Here is a 16,407-nt window from a genome sequence, read left to right on the forward strand (position 1 = left end):
GACAATGCTGCCAATCAGGTGGTAAGCAAAGGCATGAACCTCTACGTCCTGGATACTGGATCCTGGAAAACTAGTTTTACAGACGTGAACTGTTCAGTCTTCAGGAGTAGGACTGGATATACTCTACATACTGCACTGACTGAAGGGAATCTCCTGCAGAGGGTCTGGACTCAGGTGGGTTCTGATGTTGGATCCATCATAGACCCGTTTCTAAGTTGGTAAAAACCAAGATTCAGCATCAGCACTTCATTAACTATAACTAGAAACGATGACTTCACCTTCAGGTGACGTTAAGTGCAACATGCAAAACATCAGTGAGTTATTTAGCTGATATTTGGTGAATGATAAAGTAGAATTAATATTATTTCCACAGTGTTTTGACTTTAACTTGTAAAGTTTCTGCAGCTGCTGCACCTCCCACCACCTCCAACCACAGTGAGGAGGAGTCAACCACAGTGAGGCAGAACAATGAGTCAGGATGGAGGTTAGTGATCGTCACAGAGGCTCTGTGGTTCAGGTTCGATACAGAGTGAAATACAAGGAACTAACAGGCGTCTTTGTTCCCCACAAACAAACAAACTACACACATTTGATCAGGGATTTAAAGGATTCAGATCAGATGATCTGCAGTGTCGTATCTGTCCTCAGAGAGCGCCACCTGGAGGTTCTGCTGAGGGATGATTGCGATGCGAGCAATGATGGGGATTCCTGGGGAGAGATGTGGAGATTTGAACCTGGGTAGAGAACTGTTTCTGGACGTCACAGGTTGAGGTTCCAGTATCAGGTCGTTCACAGTGGAGGTAAATAAATAAATAAATCAACTTCTCACGTTTTAATTTCTACTGAAAAGAAAACGAAACTTTCCTGAACAAGTTCAAATCAAATCGCCTCAGATTCAACATCAGGTTGTTTCTGACATCACCTGTCGTGACATCATCACCACCCTGATGGGTCACATCACATCCACAAAGAAATCACTGGGGTTTCCCATGGCCAGGCAGAAGGACCGTCTGGAGGCAGAGATATCAGGTGGGACAGAGGAGAGGTCTCGACCTTGACCTGAAGATGGTGAAGGAGCCAGTGGGGGGTCCTTTGAGTCTTTGTCACCATGGAGACCAGAGAGGGATGTCAGGGGTTGCTGGGTGCTGTCGTCGCCGGGAGACGCCAGGTGTTTGGTGGGCTCTGATTGGCTGCCTCCTCCTCCTCCCTCCTTCAGACCGTTGCTACAATTCGATCCACTGCTGTGACTTCCTGCTCAGACAGAAACACATGAAACCTGTGAGTTAGCTCCGAGACTGTCAGACAGTATGGTGATGATGTCATACAGGAAACAGGAAACACCTCCATCACCTTCACTGTGCTGACTCCCTCCTCCTACTCCTCCTTCTCCTGTCCAGGCCGGCAGCTGGTGAAGGGGGTGAGGAGAACTATAGGGGTGAGGGATGGGGTACTGGTAGGGGAAGGCCGGGGGCCACTGGACGCCTGACGCCGGGTCACAGTCCAATCCTCCTTCTCCTCGACTGGAGGCTCCTTCATGATCCAGCAGAGACATCACACCCAGATCTGACAGACAGGAGGAACCACATCAGTCACCAACACTACCAGGTATAACAGCTGATCATAAGCTGATCATCAGCTGATAACCAGACATCTGGACTATCAGAATCGGTTGTTGGAAGGTCTCACCCCCACAGAGGTCTCCGAACACGTAGTAGCACTGTTCGGAGAAGGTGACCTTGTTGACAGTGTGTCGGATGTATCCGGCCTTTAGCAGGTTTCCTGCGTACTTCCTGGCTTCACGGCGATCGGTGAAACCTTCAACATTATGGTGTAGCCAGTCCACCACGTCTGAACCTGGACACAAGGGATAAACTGAAGGTAGAGACTGATCTTTGTAGAACTTAGAATCAGAAATTTAAGGAAAGAGGTCCAGATAAACCTCAGCCTCTGTGAGGCTAGACCAACTCTTGTGTATGTGAACTAATGAACAGAGCTGGATCACCAACCGGGTCCAGACCCAGAGGTTTACTCTGTATCACTGGAGTCTACATAATCTGATTCATTGCAGTCTATCAACTCTGTCAGGTCCTCTACCCTCCACATTGTAGAGGAACAGAATCTGGTTCTAAGACTCAAACTGTTTTAGTTTTTATTTGTTGCTCATTTGCTGTAAAGACAGAACAGAATATCTTTGACCCAGATGGACAGGTCTAGTCTCACTTCACCTCACTGTGAGTTCTTTGTTCACAGAGCCTCGGGTCAGAAGCAGACTGGGTTGTGACCGCTTACCAATGAAGGCATTGGGGATGGTGATCTTCAGCCACATCCTGTCCCGAACCTCCAGGCCTGACTCAGGATTGGCCATCGCCTTGACAACAGCTGTGATGTCGCTGTGGATGGTGAGGTGGTTTTCTTCATGGACGCCTGAAACAGAAACAGCAGCAGATTATTGTCATGGACAAACTGATGAAGGACGGACGCTGCAGTGGCTGATGGGAGTCTTACCATAGTGTGGGAGGAGCCTCCCTGTCATGGCGGCGGTGTGAGACACCCAGGCAGCAGGGTCGATGGGACGGACCGGTTCACCTTTATTTAGGGAAAAATGGAGGACAGAGGACAACAGACTGAAGTGATCTGTGACGTTTAGATGAAATACTTCAGGCTTCGCTTAACAAACAACTGTTTTCACAGGGAAAAAGAGTTGTGTTGTTGTTGTTAACTCACTTCTTGGCAATGTGAAGCAGCCTCGTGGGTTTGGATCCCAACACTTCGCCACCGTCAATGTCACCGGACTGAAGACAGACAGACGAACAGGTTACTATTTGAAGAGAAAAAGTTGATATTCGTCACCTCCTACAAAGTATTCAGGTTGAAGGTAAGTGGACTTCTTTGTGAAGATGTTTCACCTCTCATCTGAAAGTCTTCCTCAGTTCTAGAGGCTGGCTGGGGAGCCCCAGGTGTTTAACAAATTGGACGTGGTCCTGAGAGTCACTGACTGACCCTGTCGTCATGTGAGTCATCAGACCCACCAATGGGCTCATGTGACCCTAACTCTAAAAAACAAGGAAGTCCAGTCGCCTTCAACTCTAGTCCTTGAGACTCCCAGCACCTGGATGACTAAGACTGCAGTACGCTCTTTAGTTACTCCTGAGTACTGACTCTTAAAAGGTTTGGATGATTTGAGGCTCGTCAACACTGAGGTCTGACTAAGGCCACATTCAGACCAACTTAAAAACAAAACACAGACTCATGTTTTAAAATTGACTCAGTCTGATGGAGCAGCAGTAAAAGCCAGAGCTGTAAAAATCTCATTCTCTCTGTGCAGTGATTTAGTTTCTGATTCTCAGACTGGACTCCAGGATCAGGCTCACAGGATGCTGATGTCATGTTGAGGTGTTTCAGTCTGGACCAACATTCACCCACAGACTGACTCTGCTAATAACGCAGCTGTCTGAAGCTGCAGTGCCAACACCGACCACAAGATGGCGACAGATATCAAACCCAAAAGTAGGTACAGTAACAGTAACAGTATCAGTAGAACATATAAGCCAGTCTGACCCTGGTTTGTGGACGATCTCTCTCAGGACTCGAACAGCATCGTCGTTACTCATGTTTTCAAAGTTGATGTCGTTCACCTGAAACAGAAAAAGAAACACCTGACTGATGCTGAAACAAGCAGAGTATCAGCAGCTGTACTGTAGTACTGTAATAGTACTGTAGTACCTGCAGTAACATGTCTCCGGGCTCGATGCGTCCATCTGCTGCCACCGCTCCTCCCTTCATGATGGAGCCGATATAAATCCCTCCGTCTCCTCTGTCGTTACTCTGGCCCACAATACTGATCCCCAGGAAGTTATACCTCTCTGGGGGGGACAGATGATATCCTAAAGTTAGAGTCAAGTCAGTTTTATTTATATAAAGACTCAGGTCCTAAATCTGGTTACCATGGTTACCACACAGGTAAAACAGGAAGTGACTGATACGACCTCAGAAACTCCTAACCTGCTGTTGTCATGTAAAATTAAAAACCACCAACAGGAAGTTCAGGAAAACTTCAGACTGATTTAAACGATTGATCTGATCTGGATTATATAACAGAGAGGAACAGGAAGAGATCAGCTGACAGAGAGATCAGCTGAGAGGAAGAGATCAGCTGACAGAGATCAGCTGAGACAGAGATCAGCTGTCAGTCACATGACGTACTCACCCATGTTGAGAGTGACAGTGATGATGTTGAGCGACATGGTGGAGTCAGTGACACTGCTGAAAGACACAGACTGACACACACGAGGACACAGGTAAACACATGACCACGTCAGTGACAGGAAACACACTAGCTGTTTGACCTTTGACCTCACAGGGGTGTGTGTGTGTATTTACCCGCTCCATTCGTGGCCCTTTGGGTTTCCGGTGGCGGCGTCGTTGACGCCTGACGAGTCGTGGTGAGGAACTGCTCTGTCCTGTTGATTGGCTGAACCTGGAGTAACATCACAGAGGGAAACACACCTGAACAGGTAGGATTGATTGACAGCTGTGTGGTTGCTAAGCAACAAGGTGCTTGTCAGTTCAGTAAATGTATTTTCTATTTTTAAGTGGAAACATCAAAACTAAATTAACTGAAGATCAAAAAGAATATAAGAGAAAAAATCTATTAGAACATAAAAAAATATCTGAAATATAAACAGAATTTTCCAAATAAAACAAAATGTAAAAATCTGAAAATTTAGTTCAAATAACAAAATTGTCTGTTTTAACAGCCAAAAAATGTCATGACAAAAAATGAAATATGATTATTGATCCCGTTACAGCAGAAAATTTTAAATTTAAAATGAAAAAAGTGAAACAAACAAAAAGTTATCATTAAAAACCAAATAACTTTCAAATCTAAAACGTTCAACGTCAAAATTATTCTATTCAAATTAATATGATCGTAAAATATTTGTAAAACTATAAAAATAAATTTGATCCCAAAAATCTGTTGGAGGAAAAATCAAAAATATAAAAACAATAAGTATATTTACTAAATAATGTTGATTTAACTATGAAAGAAAGGAGAAAGATTTGAAAATACAAAATAAACTTACTTAAATCAAATTTAAAAATTCAAAATCAGATATAAATATTATATAAAAACAAACCTTTAACAAAACCCTATGAATATTTGTGTCAAAGACAAAAACATAAAAACTGTAAAATGTAAAATCATAAAAACTAAAGATAAAAAGAGTTTAAAAGTAGAAAAAGTAGAAACAGTTACAGTAGAGAATCAGCGTTGGATGAAAACATGGATAAAGATAAATCCAGCAGCTCAGTGACACAGGAACAGATTATTTCTGCTCTCAGATCAGCGGGGACTCTTTTATCTGCGGGACAATACACACTGAAACATGGGTCACATGACCTGTAGTGGCCAATCAGAGCCACAGGAGGAGAGCAGTGCGTGAACAGGTTTACTAGAGCGGAAGAAGACGACCTGAGGGCAGGTTACAGCAAGCCCACCAATCAGAGAGAGAGCTGCTGATGATGTCACTGAGACACATCACTGTTTATTTAAAGGAGCAATTCAACATCTTTAGACATCAGGGAAGCTGTTAGCCTAGCTTAGCACAAAGCCTGAAAGCAGAGGGAAGCTGTTAGCCTAGCTTAGCACAAAGATTGGAAGCAGAGGGAAACTGTTAACCTAGCTTAGCATAAAGCCTAGAAGCAGAGGGAAGCAGTTAGCCTAGCTTAGCACAAAGACTAAAAGCAGGGGGAAGCTGTTGGCCTAGCTTAGCACAAAGATTGGAAGCAGGGGGAAACTGTTAACCTAGCTTAGCGCAAAGCCTGGAAGTAGAGGGAAGCTGTTAACCTAGCTTAGCATAAAGCCTAGAAGCAGAGGGAAGCTGTTAGCCTATCTTAGCACAAAGACTGGAAGCAGAGGGAAGCTGTTAGCCTAGCTTAGCACAAAGACTAAAAGCAGGGGGAAACTCTTTGCCTAGCTTAGCATAAAGACTGGAAGCAGAGGGAAGCTGTTAGCTTAGCTTAGCATAAAGACTAAAAGCAGGGGGAAACTGTGAATCTAACCTTCCTCCTGAGTCTTCCTCTGATGAGCAGAAACTGGTCGTCTCTAACTCGCTGCTCTGTTGGGTTGACGAGCTGTCACCTCCACCTGTTGGCCCCGCCCCGTTCTGACCAGCTGCTCGGTGGGCGTGGCTGTTCAGACGCCCACCTGCAGAGACAGCAGCCAATCAGAGACACAGACAGAAGGATGACTGACAGGTGCTGCAGGTGAGTTTAGAATACCTAATCCTCAGGTACTCAGTAGTGGAGTAAATGTACTTAGTTACTCCACCTCTCTATTTCTTACCTCCGTCATTGGCGTCCCTCTCTCTCCTCCCAGGTGGTGAAGTGACAGGTGTGACCTCTGACCCCTGCAGGTGATCGTGGCTGACGGCTGCAGCACTGAGAGACAGAGACAAGAGTTACACTGAGAAACAGCTGCTGGAAAGTAACTGAGTACATTTAGACAGGTGAGCTCTGGTGAGCTCAGGTGAATCAGGACTCACTGGAAGGATGGAGGTCTGGAGTCTCCAATCCCTCCTGTCCTCTCTGTGGGGGGTGGGGCCAGGCTGGTGGGCGTGGACACTGAAAGGATGTCTGACTGACAGGTGTCTGAGGACACCACCTGAGGAGAGAGCAGACAGGTGAGCTACCTGCAGAGACACACCTGGTCAGTGTCAGAGTGTGTGTGTGTGTGTGTGTGTCTGACCCAGCAGACGACTCGTCCATTCACACAGGGCAACCTCGCGTCATCGTCACTGATCTCCTCCTTCACCACCCTGAGAACACACGTCAACACCTGGTCACAGGTAATCCAGTACCTCAGAGTTCAGCCTCTGAACCAATCACAGCTCAGCTCTGAAACTTTATTTAAACATGTCTGTTGTTACAGCTGCTGTTTGTTTATGTTTCTGTGTTTCTAACAACAACACTCGAATCAACGTCTCTGTGAACAACAACAACAACAACAGTGTCAGAGCTGTTTGTTTCAGTTTGTTGTTTGATAACTGTGTGTTTGATGCTTTGTTTACTTTAGGTGCACGTTTGTTTTGACTGAATTATTTTCATTTATCTGCCTACTTATTTATTTTGTTTGTTTGTGTGTTTGTTTGTTTGTTTGTTTGTTAGTAAACAGCAGGATAACTGTGTTCAGGTCAGAGGATCAGACAGCAGCAGGAAACACAACTGTTTTCTTCTTCAGAGAAATAAACCAACACAACCTCAGATATTGTTTGGACAGTGAACGTCACACGACCACAGTGCAAATATCCACCACACAGACAGACAGACAGACACACAGATACACAGACAGACAGACAGACAGACACAGACAGTTTAAATGTTGGACTGTTCCTTTAAGAGTTGACTCAGTGTCTCTGCAGCAGATTGAACATTAAAGAGCTTTAACACAAACTCTGTTATATAACATCACTGTATGTGTGTGTGTGTGTGTGTGTGTGTGTGTGTGTGTGTGTGGTTTTTATAAATAATTCAGAATAAAAACATAGAGAATCAGTGACATCAGTGTGTGACAGTAACACCTGTACCACAGGTAACACAGGTGACGTGTTCTTGTGTCACATGTTGTTTGTCGTTAAATATCAGTTTCTATGACCTGTAACTTTACTCTCATTACTGTGATGTAATCTATTACAACCAGGTACTTTATGAAGAAGAAATACTGTAGTGTTTCATGACCTGTTATTGATCACTGACTCTGACTGATTGATTATTAAATATACTGATTATTGATCCGCAGGTTAAATATGAACTGAACAAATCTAAAATCAATGAATCTCTTCAATCATCAATCAGTGCTGTGTTCTGTCATCGATACTTCTGATCAGTGATGATCCGGATCACGTGACTCACCCGAAGTCGTCGTCCACGGACTTGAAGAAGAATTTGAGGCCGGGTTTGTTCAGGACCAGTTTGAAGTCCGCGAGGGTGACGCGCTCCGCAGGCACGTTGATCCGGATCAGGTAGGGGGTCTCCTGGTCCTCCAGGTGGTAGATGACCCGGGTCCCCTCCGCCGCGCCGTCCCCCATGATGGAGTCACGGCCCGGAACCCCGCGCCGGCCTGGAGGAGAGACAGACCGGGGGGGGGGGGCGGGGCGAGAGAGACAGGTCCGACCGAGTCCACCTGACCGAGTCCACCTGTCTCTCTCCGGTCTCAGGTCGCAGGTCCGGTCCAGATGTGTCGGTCCAGCTGTGGCAGGTCCCTGATGCTCTCAGTCTCCTCCGGAAGCCACGCCGCCGTCAACACCTCCACAATAAGATACAACACTTCCGCTTCAACCCTTCAAAATGAGAGCACGAGCACATCCTCAAACTGAAATGTTTACATCCGGTCAGAGCAAAACAAACAATGAATATAAACAAAGAGTTTCTTTTATTTAATTTGAAGTTTTCAGTTTGTTTTTAATCAGTGATTTTATTTGTAAACAGGAAACGTTGTTTCTTTAAACTCAGTTTCTCTGAAGAAACAGTTACCACATACTCTTATTTTGAAGGCACATGCACAACACTTCCCATACTTTCCGGAAAGTGCCGAAGTCATCCCGATGATCCCGTTCGGCTTTACATTTCCGGTTTAAACTGAAAATAAAAGAAGAAAAATAATTTAATAGGTTTTTTTTTTTTAAATCAAATTAACATCTGATCAAATAACATAAAACACAAAGATTTTAATCAAGTCGCAGCTGTTTGATGATGAATAAATAAATAAATATTAATGTTTGGACCAAAAACGACATCAGAATAAAAAACATTTAGTTTAACTGATTTAAAGGAAAAAAACTGAAGGTTAAAGTTTTACATTTATTTATTATTTCTAACAGAATTATTCAGTTACATTTTGTCAGCTCTGAGCCTCCGTACAGTTTAAAAGCTTTGAAATAAACACGTTAAATAAAGTAGAAACAGATAAAAACACGCTGTTTAGTTTCGAGTGTTTTTTTATTTTAAATCACACGTTCATTATAAATCTGTCTGTGAGGCGTTCACGGTCAGCTGGGCAGAGTGGGATGTTTCAGGTCTGAAGATATTAAAAGTTCAAAATAAAGAATCTGTCATTATTGATCAGTGTCACTCTCAGTATTGATCCAGTATTAATCAGGTGATTAGAGAATCTCAATCTGAGACGTTTTTAAATAAAAGTGTGAAAAACTTTATTCTTTAAATCTTGGTTTAATCTCTCGCCTTTAAACATTTAAAGTTCAGTCCTGAGTTTCTGCTCGTCTCTCTCAGTCCCAGGTAAACTACAGGTGAGTGTTGTTATTGCTGGTGAGTTCAGGTACAGTCGGTCAGAATCGTTAAAGGGATGAATGAAGTCAGAGGAGCACAACTCAGGTCTGAACTCTGACAGAAACGTCTCAGTTCCCAGCTGCAGTGAAGGCAGCGTTAAGGCCACTCAGGTGAAGTCTGCTGGTTTTAGTTTTTCCTGCCAAGTCCACGTCCAGTTCAGGGCTCTGGCTCCTGGTCTTCAGGTGTGTGAGGATCAGTCAGGTGGGGGGTCACCTGTTAGTCTGAGCTACATGTTATTAAAGCAGGTGTTTCAGGTAAAAAGCAGCAGCTGGTTCTTTAACACGACATCATCACTGACCCATCCCAGGGCCACCGACCATGGTTTGAACAACACATCAGCTCAGAGTCAAAAGGCCCTGACGAGCCCAGAGGTCAGGTCAGGGTTCAGGTCCAGGGTGAACCCAGGTGGGTCTGCAGACCCTCAGGAAGTGTGATCACATGATGAAGCAGCAGCCCTGACCTCTGACCTCTGACCCTGACCTCTGACCTCTGACCCTCCCTCAGGTAACCTCCATCTTCAGAATCCTCTTCCTGCCTCAACCCGGACGTTAAAAGTCTCTGGAGTGAACTTCCTGTCATGACGTCACAGTGTTTAAAAGCTCAGCGGCTGCTGTCGCCACGGCAACAGCCTACATCACCTGCTCTGTCACCACATGACCAAACGGCCAATCACAGCCTCCGTCAGGTGACAGCGGAGGTCGACTTCACGCCGACACGTTTGACGTCCCTCAGAGCGATGGCGGCCGTCGTCCCGGTGGAGGCGGTTGCCGTGGCAGCGGGCTGTGGCGGCTGCGCAGAGGATGAGGGGGAGGGGGAGGGGGGGACAACGGACAGAGCCGGGCCGTTCTGATTGGATCGGGGTGGAGCCGGTCTGGAACAGGATCTGCTGTAACGTCCGTCTTAGGTTGGGGTGCAGGCGACGCTGAGTCTGGTAGAAAATCTCCACGGCAACGCACTTCATCACCCCGGCAACCAGGTCCTCGTACAGCGGCACCGTGTACATCCTGGACGTCTGCGGACAGAGAGGTCAGCGTCACCGACAGGAAACAGACACAGACACAAAGCATCATGGGAGCTGTGGTCTCACGTGTTTGTGGAGGAAGGCTCGGACTCGGGGAAGGTCCGGGTAGAACGAGTTCCTCACGACCATCTGCAGCCACCGGATCTGGACCTCAGCGTTCAGACCGTCAAACAGGGACGAGTACGACCCGGACAGACTCACCATCACATCTGCAGAGGAGGGGGGGTTAGCAGTAGTATTAACAGTACTCGCAGTACTCGCAGTACTCGCAGTACTCGCAGTACTCGCAGAGTTACCGTGAGGCAGCGGGGAGTGGTCCAACATGCGGTCCAGGAACAGGACGATCTGAAAGGTGCTCCAGGCCGACAGGTCGAAGCTGGTGAGGGTCTGCAGGTCGGGGGTGTCGCTCCTCCTCCACAGGACACACAGGTCCTGGACCGGCTGGATCAGAGCGCCCCCTGCTGACAGGTCCGGCTCGTACAGAGGAGGACCACAGCCGCTCAGCCACCGCTCAAACTCCAAACCTGAGGACCAGGACGAGGGGGGGCACTCTGAGTCCACACACACACACACACACACACACCTGATGGAGGGAAGTACCCATCCCACCCCCCACCCCCTCCCTCCCTCCTCCTCACCTTCTCTCTGGGCGACGGCGGCGTCCTGCAGCTCAGGGAAGTAACCCAGGAAGAAGTCGATGAGGTCCTGAGCCACAACGCTCTTAAACTTAAACTGAGAGATGTAGTCCTGAGAACACACAGCAGAGCCCAGGTTCACCTCTGACCCCTGACCCCTGACCCCTGACCAAGACCAGGTCCCATCAGTCTCTGTCTTTATGTAAAACTTCATGAGACATTCAAATATTTATTTGTCCCGTACGTCAGTGTGTGTGTGTTCAGTGTGTGTGTGTTCAGTGTGTGTGTGTTCAGTGTGTGTGTCTGACCCTGAGGAAGCGGTCGAAGTCATGGACGTCTCCACTGAGCTGTGACAGATACGACACGAAGCAGAATCCTTTCTCGTAGGTGAACAGGTTCATCAGAGTGCTGGGGTTCACACCTGCAGCAGGTGACAGTGACGTCAGCTCACCTGTGTGACTATCAGAGACACCTGTCTGTGTGTGTTTTTGTGTGTGGGTGTGTGTGTGTGTGTGTTACCTGGCTCAAACTTGACCTGCAGTTTGCTCACAGGGTTGTTGTCTCCGAGGAGACGCAGCTGTCTGTGGAGGGCGTCCAATCGTACGACAGTTTCCAGACAGGTGAACGCCTCACCTGCAGACACATAAACACACAAATAAACACAAACACATAAACAAATAAACAAATAAACTCTGAACTTCATAAAAGGTTTCAGCAGTGATACAGTGATGCAGTATTTGTACCATAGGACCCAGAAGTGATAGTAGCAGTAGTACCAGTAGTAGTAGTATTTTCTGCAGTATTACCGTAGGCCTCGGTGGTGATCCTCCGCTGGGCGTACGTGGCCAGCCCCTCGCTCAGCCACATCTCCTCCCAGGTGGCGTTGGTGACGGCGTTGCCGAACCAGCCGTGGGCGATCTCGTGGATGACGTCGATGAGCAGGAACTCGCTGCTCTCCAGGATGGAGGCGATGATGAAGGTGAGGCACGGGTTCTCCATGGCGACGATGGGGAAGGAGGGGGGGAGGAACACGATGTCGCACCTGCCCCACAGGTACGGTCCGAACAGCTCCTCGGCCACGCCCAGCCAGCGCTCCACGCTGCCCCCCAGCTTCTTAACCGCGCAGGACAGCAGACATGGCTCCGCCCACACACGGCTCCTACACACAGGAGGAGGTCAAAGGTCACATCGGTCACATGACCTTCACTAACCAACAGTGTCATCCTGAGGTCACCGACCTCGGGCCGACGTCCACGTGCTGCAGCTCTCCGGCCACCAACGCCACCAGGTAGGACGGGACCGGGAACTCCATGGAGAACTGGAAGACCCGGTCCGGTTTGGAGTAGGAGCTCCGAGACGCACTCATCAGGACCGTGACTCCGTCTGGGACCTGGAGGAGGAGGAAGAGGAGGAGGTTCTGAATGTTGACTTTAACTTCCTGCATCAGATCTTAACAGGGGTCAGAGGTCAGAGGTCAGGACTTACCCTGACAGTAGCGGTGTAGGTGCTCTTGACAGCAGGTGTGTCAAAGCAGGGGAAGAAGGAGCGATTACAGACGGAGTGACCCTGAGTGAAGACCAGAGGACGAGTCTGACCACAGGTCAGCTCCGAGTCCAACCACCAGATCTATGGGGGGGGAGAAGAGACCTTCATCATCATCATCATTAAACTCGTCCTGACGTCTGGACGACTCGGAGTCGGTGCAGGGACATGGAATAATCAGCTGTGATGTCACAGTTCTGGAATGTTGCGTGCCATGGGGCATTCACAGGTTCAGTCTGAGAATACGATTTTACAGGTTTCAGTCATGGAACCTTTAAGGTGTAATTCTACAGTCTTCAGTCACCGTCCTCGAGTGTGAACCCTGCAACATTCTAGAACTGTAACTGTGACCCGTCACGGTTCTAGAATTTTAGGTGACCGTGAGAACGAACAGACGAAACTCAACAACAAGATTTAAAGAAATAACAGACGACATCAGGAAATACAAACATCAAATTAAATCTGAGATTATCGTTTGTTTGACGTTGTTGTGGATTACTGGTGATTTTATGAGTGAAGTTTCTGCAGCTCAGACTCTTAGTGAGTCCACAGAGTCCTCATGAGACTCTGTAGACCTGATGAACGTGGGTGTGGACCTCAGGACTCTCAGACTCCCTGGAATGAGCCCATTCAGTCTGAGACTCCAGATGTTATTATTGATAACTGACTGATATCTGTGATGAGTCCTGATCAGCTGATCTGGTTGGTCGGACTTGGTCATGTGTTGTGGTCTCCTTACCGCCGGTCCGTCTGTGGTGGTGTAGCGGACTGTGATCTGAATCAGTCGTCCCGGTTTCACGGCAGTTGTCGGGAGGCTGATGTTGAGCGACGATCCGTAATCTGTGAATGGATCAACCCGGTACGTGAGGGAGACGGGCTCCTCCTGTCCCGACCCGGGAACCTTACAATCTATGGAGTGGATCAACAGAGACGGGTGGGAGTCCAGGACCAGGGTGTGGATCCCAGCCTGGACCGGGACCAGATCCAGAACCAGCCAGCCGCTCATCTCCTTCACGGCAAAGTTCAGCCGCAGGTCCAGGTGGAAGTGTCGCAGCTGGAAGCACCTGAAGTTAGACGCTGAGGCCACGTCCACCAGGGGGCACCGAGGAGACCCGGGACCCGGACCTGCCGAGGGTCGGCTGGAGTCCCCGGTACACCGGGCCCCAGAGGCTGGCAGGGATTTACGGCAGCAGCATAACGAGGTGGGAGTCTGGTGGAGCTCCGCCATCATGAGCTAAACCTGGGACTAAACCCACTTAGACCTGGACTAACTGCATCAACAAGAACCAGGAGAGGACTCTCTGAAACCCGGACCAGGACCAGGTATGACTACATTTAAAACCAGTTTTAAACCAGACTGACTGAGTGTAACTCCAAACCAAAACCTGATTAAACCAGAGTCTAACAAACCAGAAATAAATAAGGACACTTGTGATGCAGAACAGATCTCAAACCTGGACTAACCCAGACCAGACTGCATTCAAAACCTCATCAAACTAAAGTCTAACTGAACTCAAAACCAGTCGTAAAAGGACACTTAAACCACAAACTGGGTCTGGTCTTGATTCTGGACCATCACATTTAAAACCCAGTTTAACTCAGGACTTAATTTAAACCCAATTTAACCCAAATCAAACTTCATTTAAATCAGAAACTAACTCTCTGAGTCACATTCAAAACTCCATTAAACAAACGTCTAATTTAACTTCTCCTGTTCCTAGATCCACATTAAACCCAGGACCAGATCCATTTATGATCCGGTCTAACTGTGAACCAGTTCAACACTCTTTCCTCAGCATTTAAAGTCCAGTTTGAATCCATTTAAAACAACTTTACTAAACGACTTTAAACCCAGTTTAAACCGCAGACTGACAGAGTTTAACCCTCTGTGTAAACAGACCAAACTCCATTTAAAAAACTACTAATTTAAGGTCAAACTCAGTTTAAAATCGGTTATAAACACAGAGAAAGACGCTTTAACCCGGAGCTGAGCTTCACTCTGTTAACTCCACATTTAAAGACTTGTTTTAGTCCGGGTAAAACTCTATGTGGCCCACTTAGACCAGAGTTTGACCCGGGTTTAGCCGAGGCTAGCTGCTCAGTTAATTAGCTCCTTTAGCTTTAAACCAGAGGCAGTTTAAACAACAGGCACTTTCACAGCCGGAGATAATGTCGGAGTTAGAGGTCACACCGCCTCCGTCTCTGACCCGGCTAACTAACCCGGGTTAGCACAGCGGGCTAATTAGCTCACAGTCTTAATTAGCATTAGCAGCAGAGATTAGGAGCCGGTTTAAAGGACGAGCTGTTTAAGTAAAATCCATCAGGACCCGGAGCCGAAGAACCAGACGAACACCGGCTCCTCCTGAGAACTCAGCCCGCCTCCCTGCGCTCTGTCCCGGTCACTGGATCCGGATCCTCCCGCCCGGTGGGTTCTCAGTTAGCTGGATCTGGTCCGTGAGAGTCCGCGGAGAGAGGACGGAGCCGGAGCCGAGGACGGGGACAGTCTGAGCCGGACAAAGACCGCGGAGACAGCGGAGAGAACCGGGGAGGATCGGGGAGGATCTGCTCCGGACCAAACAGGAAGTAACAACAGCAGGAAAAAGTTTGTGTAGACCGGGAGGGGGGGGGCGCTGTGGAGCCGAGCAGACCGGCAGGAGGTCAAAGGTCAACAGGAGGGGTCAGGATCCTCAGGTAGAGGAGTCTGGATTCTGGGTCTGAACCCCTCAGAGTCCAGGAGGATCTGGAATCTCAGCTGGATCAGTCACCTGCGGGAGAAACAGCTGATCACCACAATGACCTGGTTTTATTTTATTCAAGTTTATTTGTTATTTTAAATAATAAAGAAACAGATTAAAACCTGACGACACGTGAACCCTGACAGTTTTTATTCTCTTCATACAGACAAACCTGTTCTCTATGTAAAAACAATTCAAATAACTTTATTTAATCCTGAGGAGCAGACAATACACAATTCACATAAATACAAATAAAAAACCTCAGAAAACAAAGTGAATAAATCATAAATACCACAGAACAGTGAAGCTCTGCAGGAATGAATCAGATTCATGTTGAGTGGTTTATGTTCTAATGATCACTCCTGACCCGTATCAGATACAGTCTCAATATTCACTTTATCTGAACCAGGTCCCAGATTAAAACTGGTTTTGAGTGTTGGATACAAAACATCAGATTAAACCTGAGTCGTCTTGTTGTTCAGAACGTTTTGTTTGTTTGATGTTGTTTTTTTTTTTTTTGGTGATTTTCCAGGTGAAGTCTGGTTTTCTGCAGCTCAGACTCTGAGTGTGTCCACAGAGTCCACATGAGAGTCTGGACCACTGGTCCGTCTGTGGTGGTGTATCTCTGAGTCTGTCTCCATGTTCTCCTTCAGTTTATCAAGACCAGCGTCAGGGATCTGGACTTTCAGCGATCTCCTGTTCTTCACCAGAGCTTCAACCAGGTCCAAGGAGTCCTGAACCACCACAGACCTGGTCCAAGCTTCTCCTTCTTGGTGAACTCCGTCCAGTCCAGGATCTTTGTTATTTGTGGTCTAAGAAAGACTCCAGCTGTGACCTCTACCTCGGACAGATGAGGGAAGAAGACTCGAAGGTTGTTGAAGGAGGCAGGAGGTTTATAATCCTCAGTCTGCTCAGACTGATCTGATCTGGTGGTTAACCAGGTCCCAGAGGAAACAGGTTTTACTTTTGGTACAAAGAGTTGGGAAATAAGACTTTCAGGAACAAGAAGAACTTCTGTCCTTTTACTGCAGGTGGATTCTGATTGAAGTATTTTCACATTTAAACACGTCTTCATGTGTCGTTTTTGATGTCGTTATTTATTATTTTCTTCATGTTGTGAAATAAACTG

General features: G+C 47.2%; 2 protein-coding genes across 2 annotated transcripts; both read right to left on the minus strand.

Moving 5' to 3' along the window:
- Positions 1 to 817: 817 nt before the first annotated feature.
- On the minus strand, positions 818 to 8,425 carry LOC108902917 (segment polarity protein dishevelled homolog DVL-3). The gene is made up of 15 exons (XM_018704935.2): positions 7,912 to 8,425; positions 6,749 to 6,818; positions 6,546 to 6,664; positions 6,347 to 6,441; positions 6,064 to 6,208; positions 4,381 to 4,477; positions 4,208 to 4,277; positions 3,724 to 3,863; positions 3,559 to 3,635; positions 2,725 to 2,792; positions 2,506 to 2,586; positions 2,290 to 2,424; positions 1,687 to 1,854; positions 1,351 to 1,563; positions 818 to 1,251 (listed from the first exon to the last, which is right to left on the minus strand). The coding sequence occupies exons 1-15, from the start codon at positions 8,085 to 8,087 to the stop codon at positions 953 to 955; spliced, it is 1,953 nt and encodes a 650-aa protein (XP_018560451.1). The 5' UTR covers positions 8,088 to 8,425; the 3' UTR covers positions 818 to 952.
- Positions 8,426 to 8,978: 553 nt separating this feature from the next.
- On the minus strand, positions 8,979 to 15,300 carry rnpepl1 (arginyl aminopeptidase like 1). Its single transcript, XM_018704932.2, is given in 11 exon segments — positions 8,979 to 10,197; positions 10,199 to 10,357; positions 10,433 to 10,575; positions 10,663 to 10,890; positions 11,005 to 11,113; positions 11,310 to 11,422; positions 11,521 to 11,634; positions 11,808 to 12,160; positions 12,240 to 12,391; positions 12,487 to 12,627; positions 13,283 to 15,300. Coding segments are annotated over 11 exon segments (2,175 nt in total). The 5' UTR covers positions 13,775 to 15,300; the 3' UTR covers positions 8,979 to 10,026.
- Positions 15,301 to 16,407: the final 1,107 nt, after the last annotated feature.

The sequence above is a fragment of the Lates calcarifer genome, linkage group LG21 (genome assembly GCF_001640805.2).
Source record: "Lates calcarifer isolate ASB-BC8 linkage group LG21, TLL_Latcal_v3, whole genome shotgun sequence".
Lineage (NCBI taxonomy): Eukaryota > Metazoa > Chordata > Actinopteri > Centropomidae > Lates > Lates calcarifer.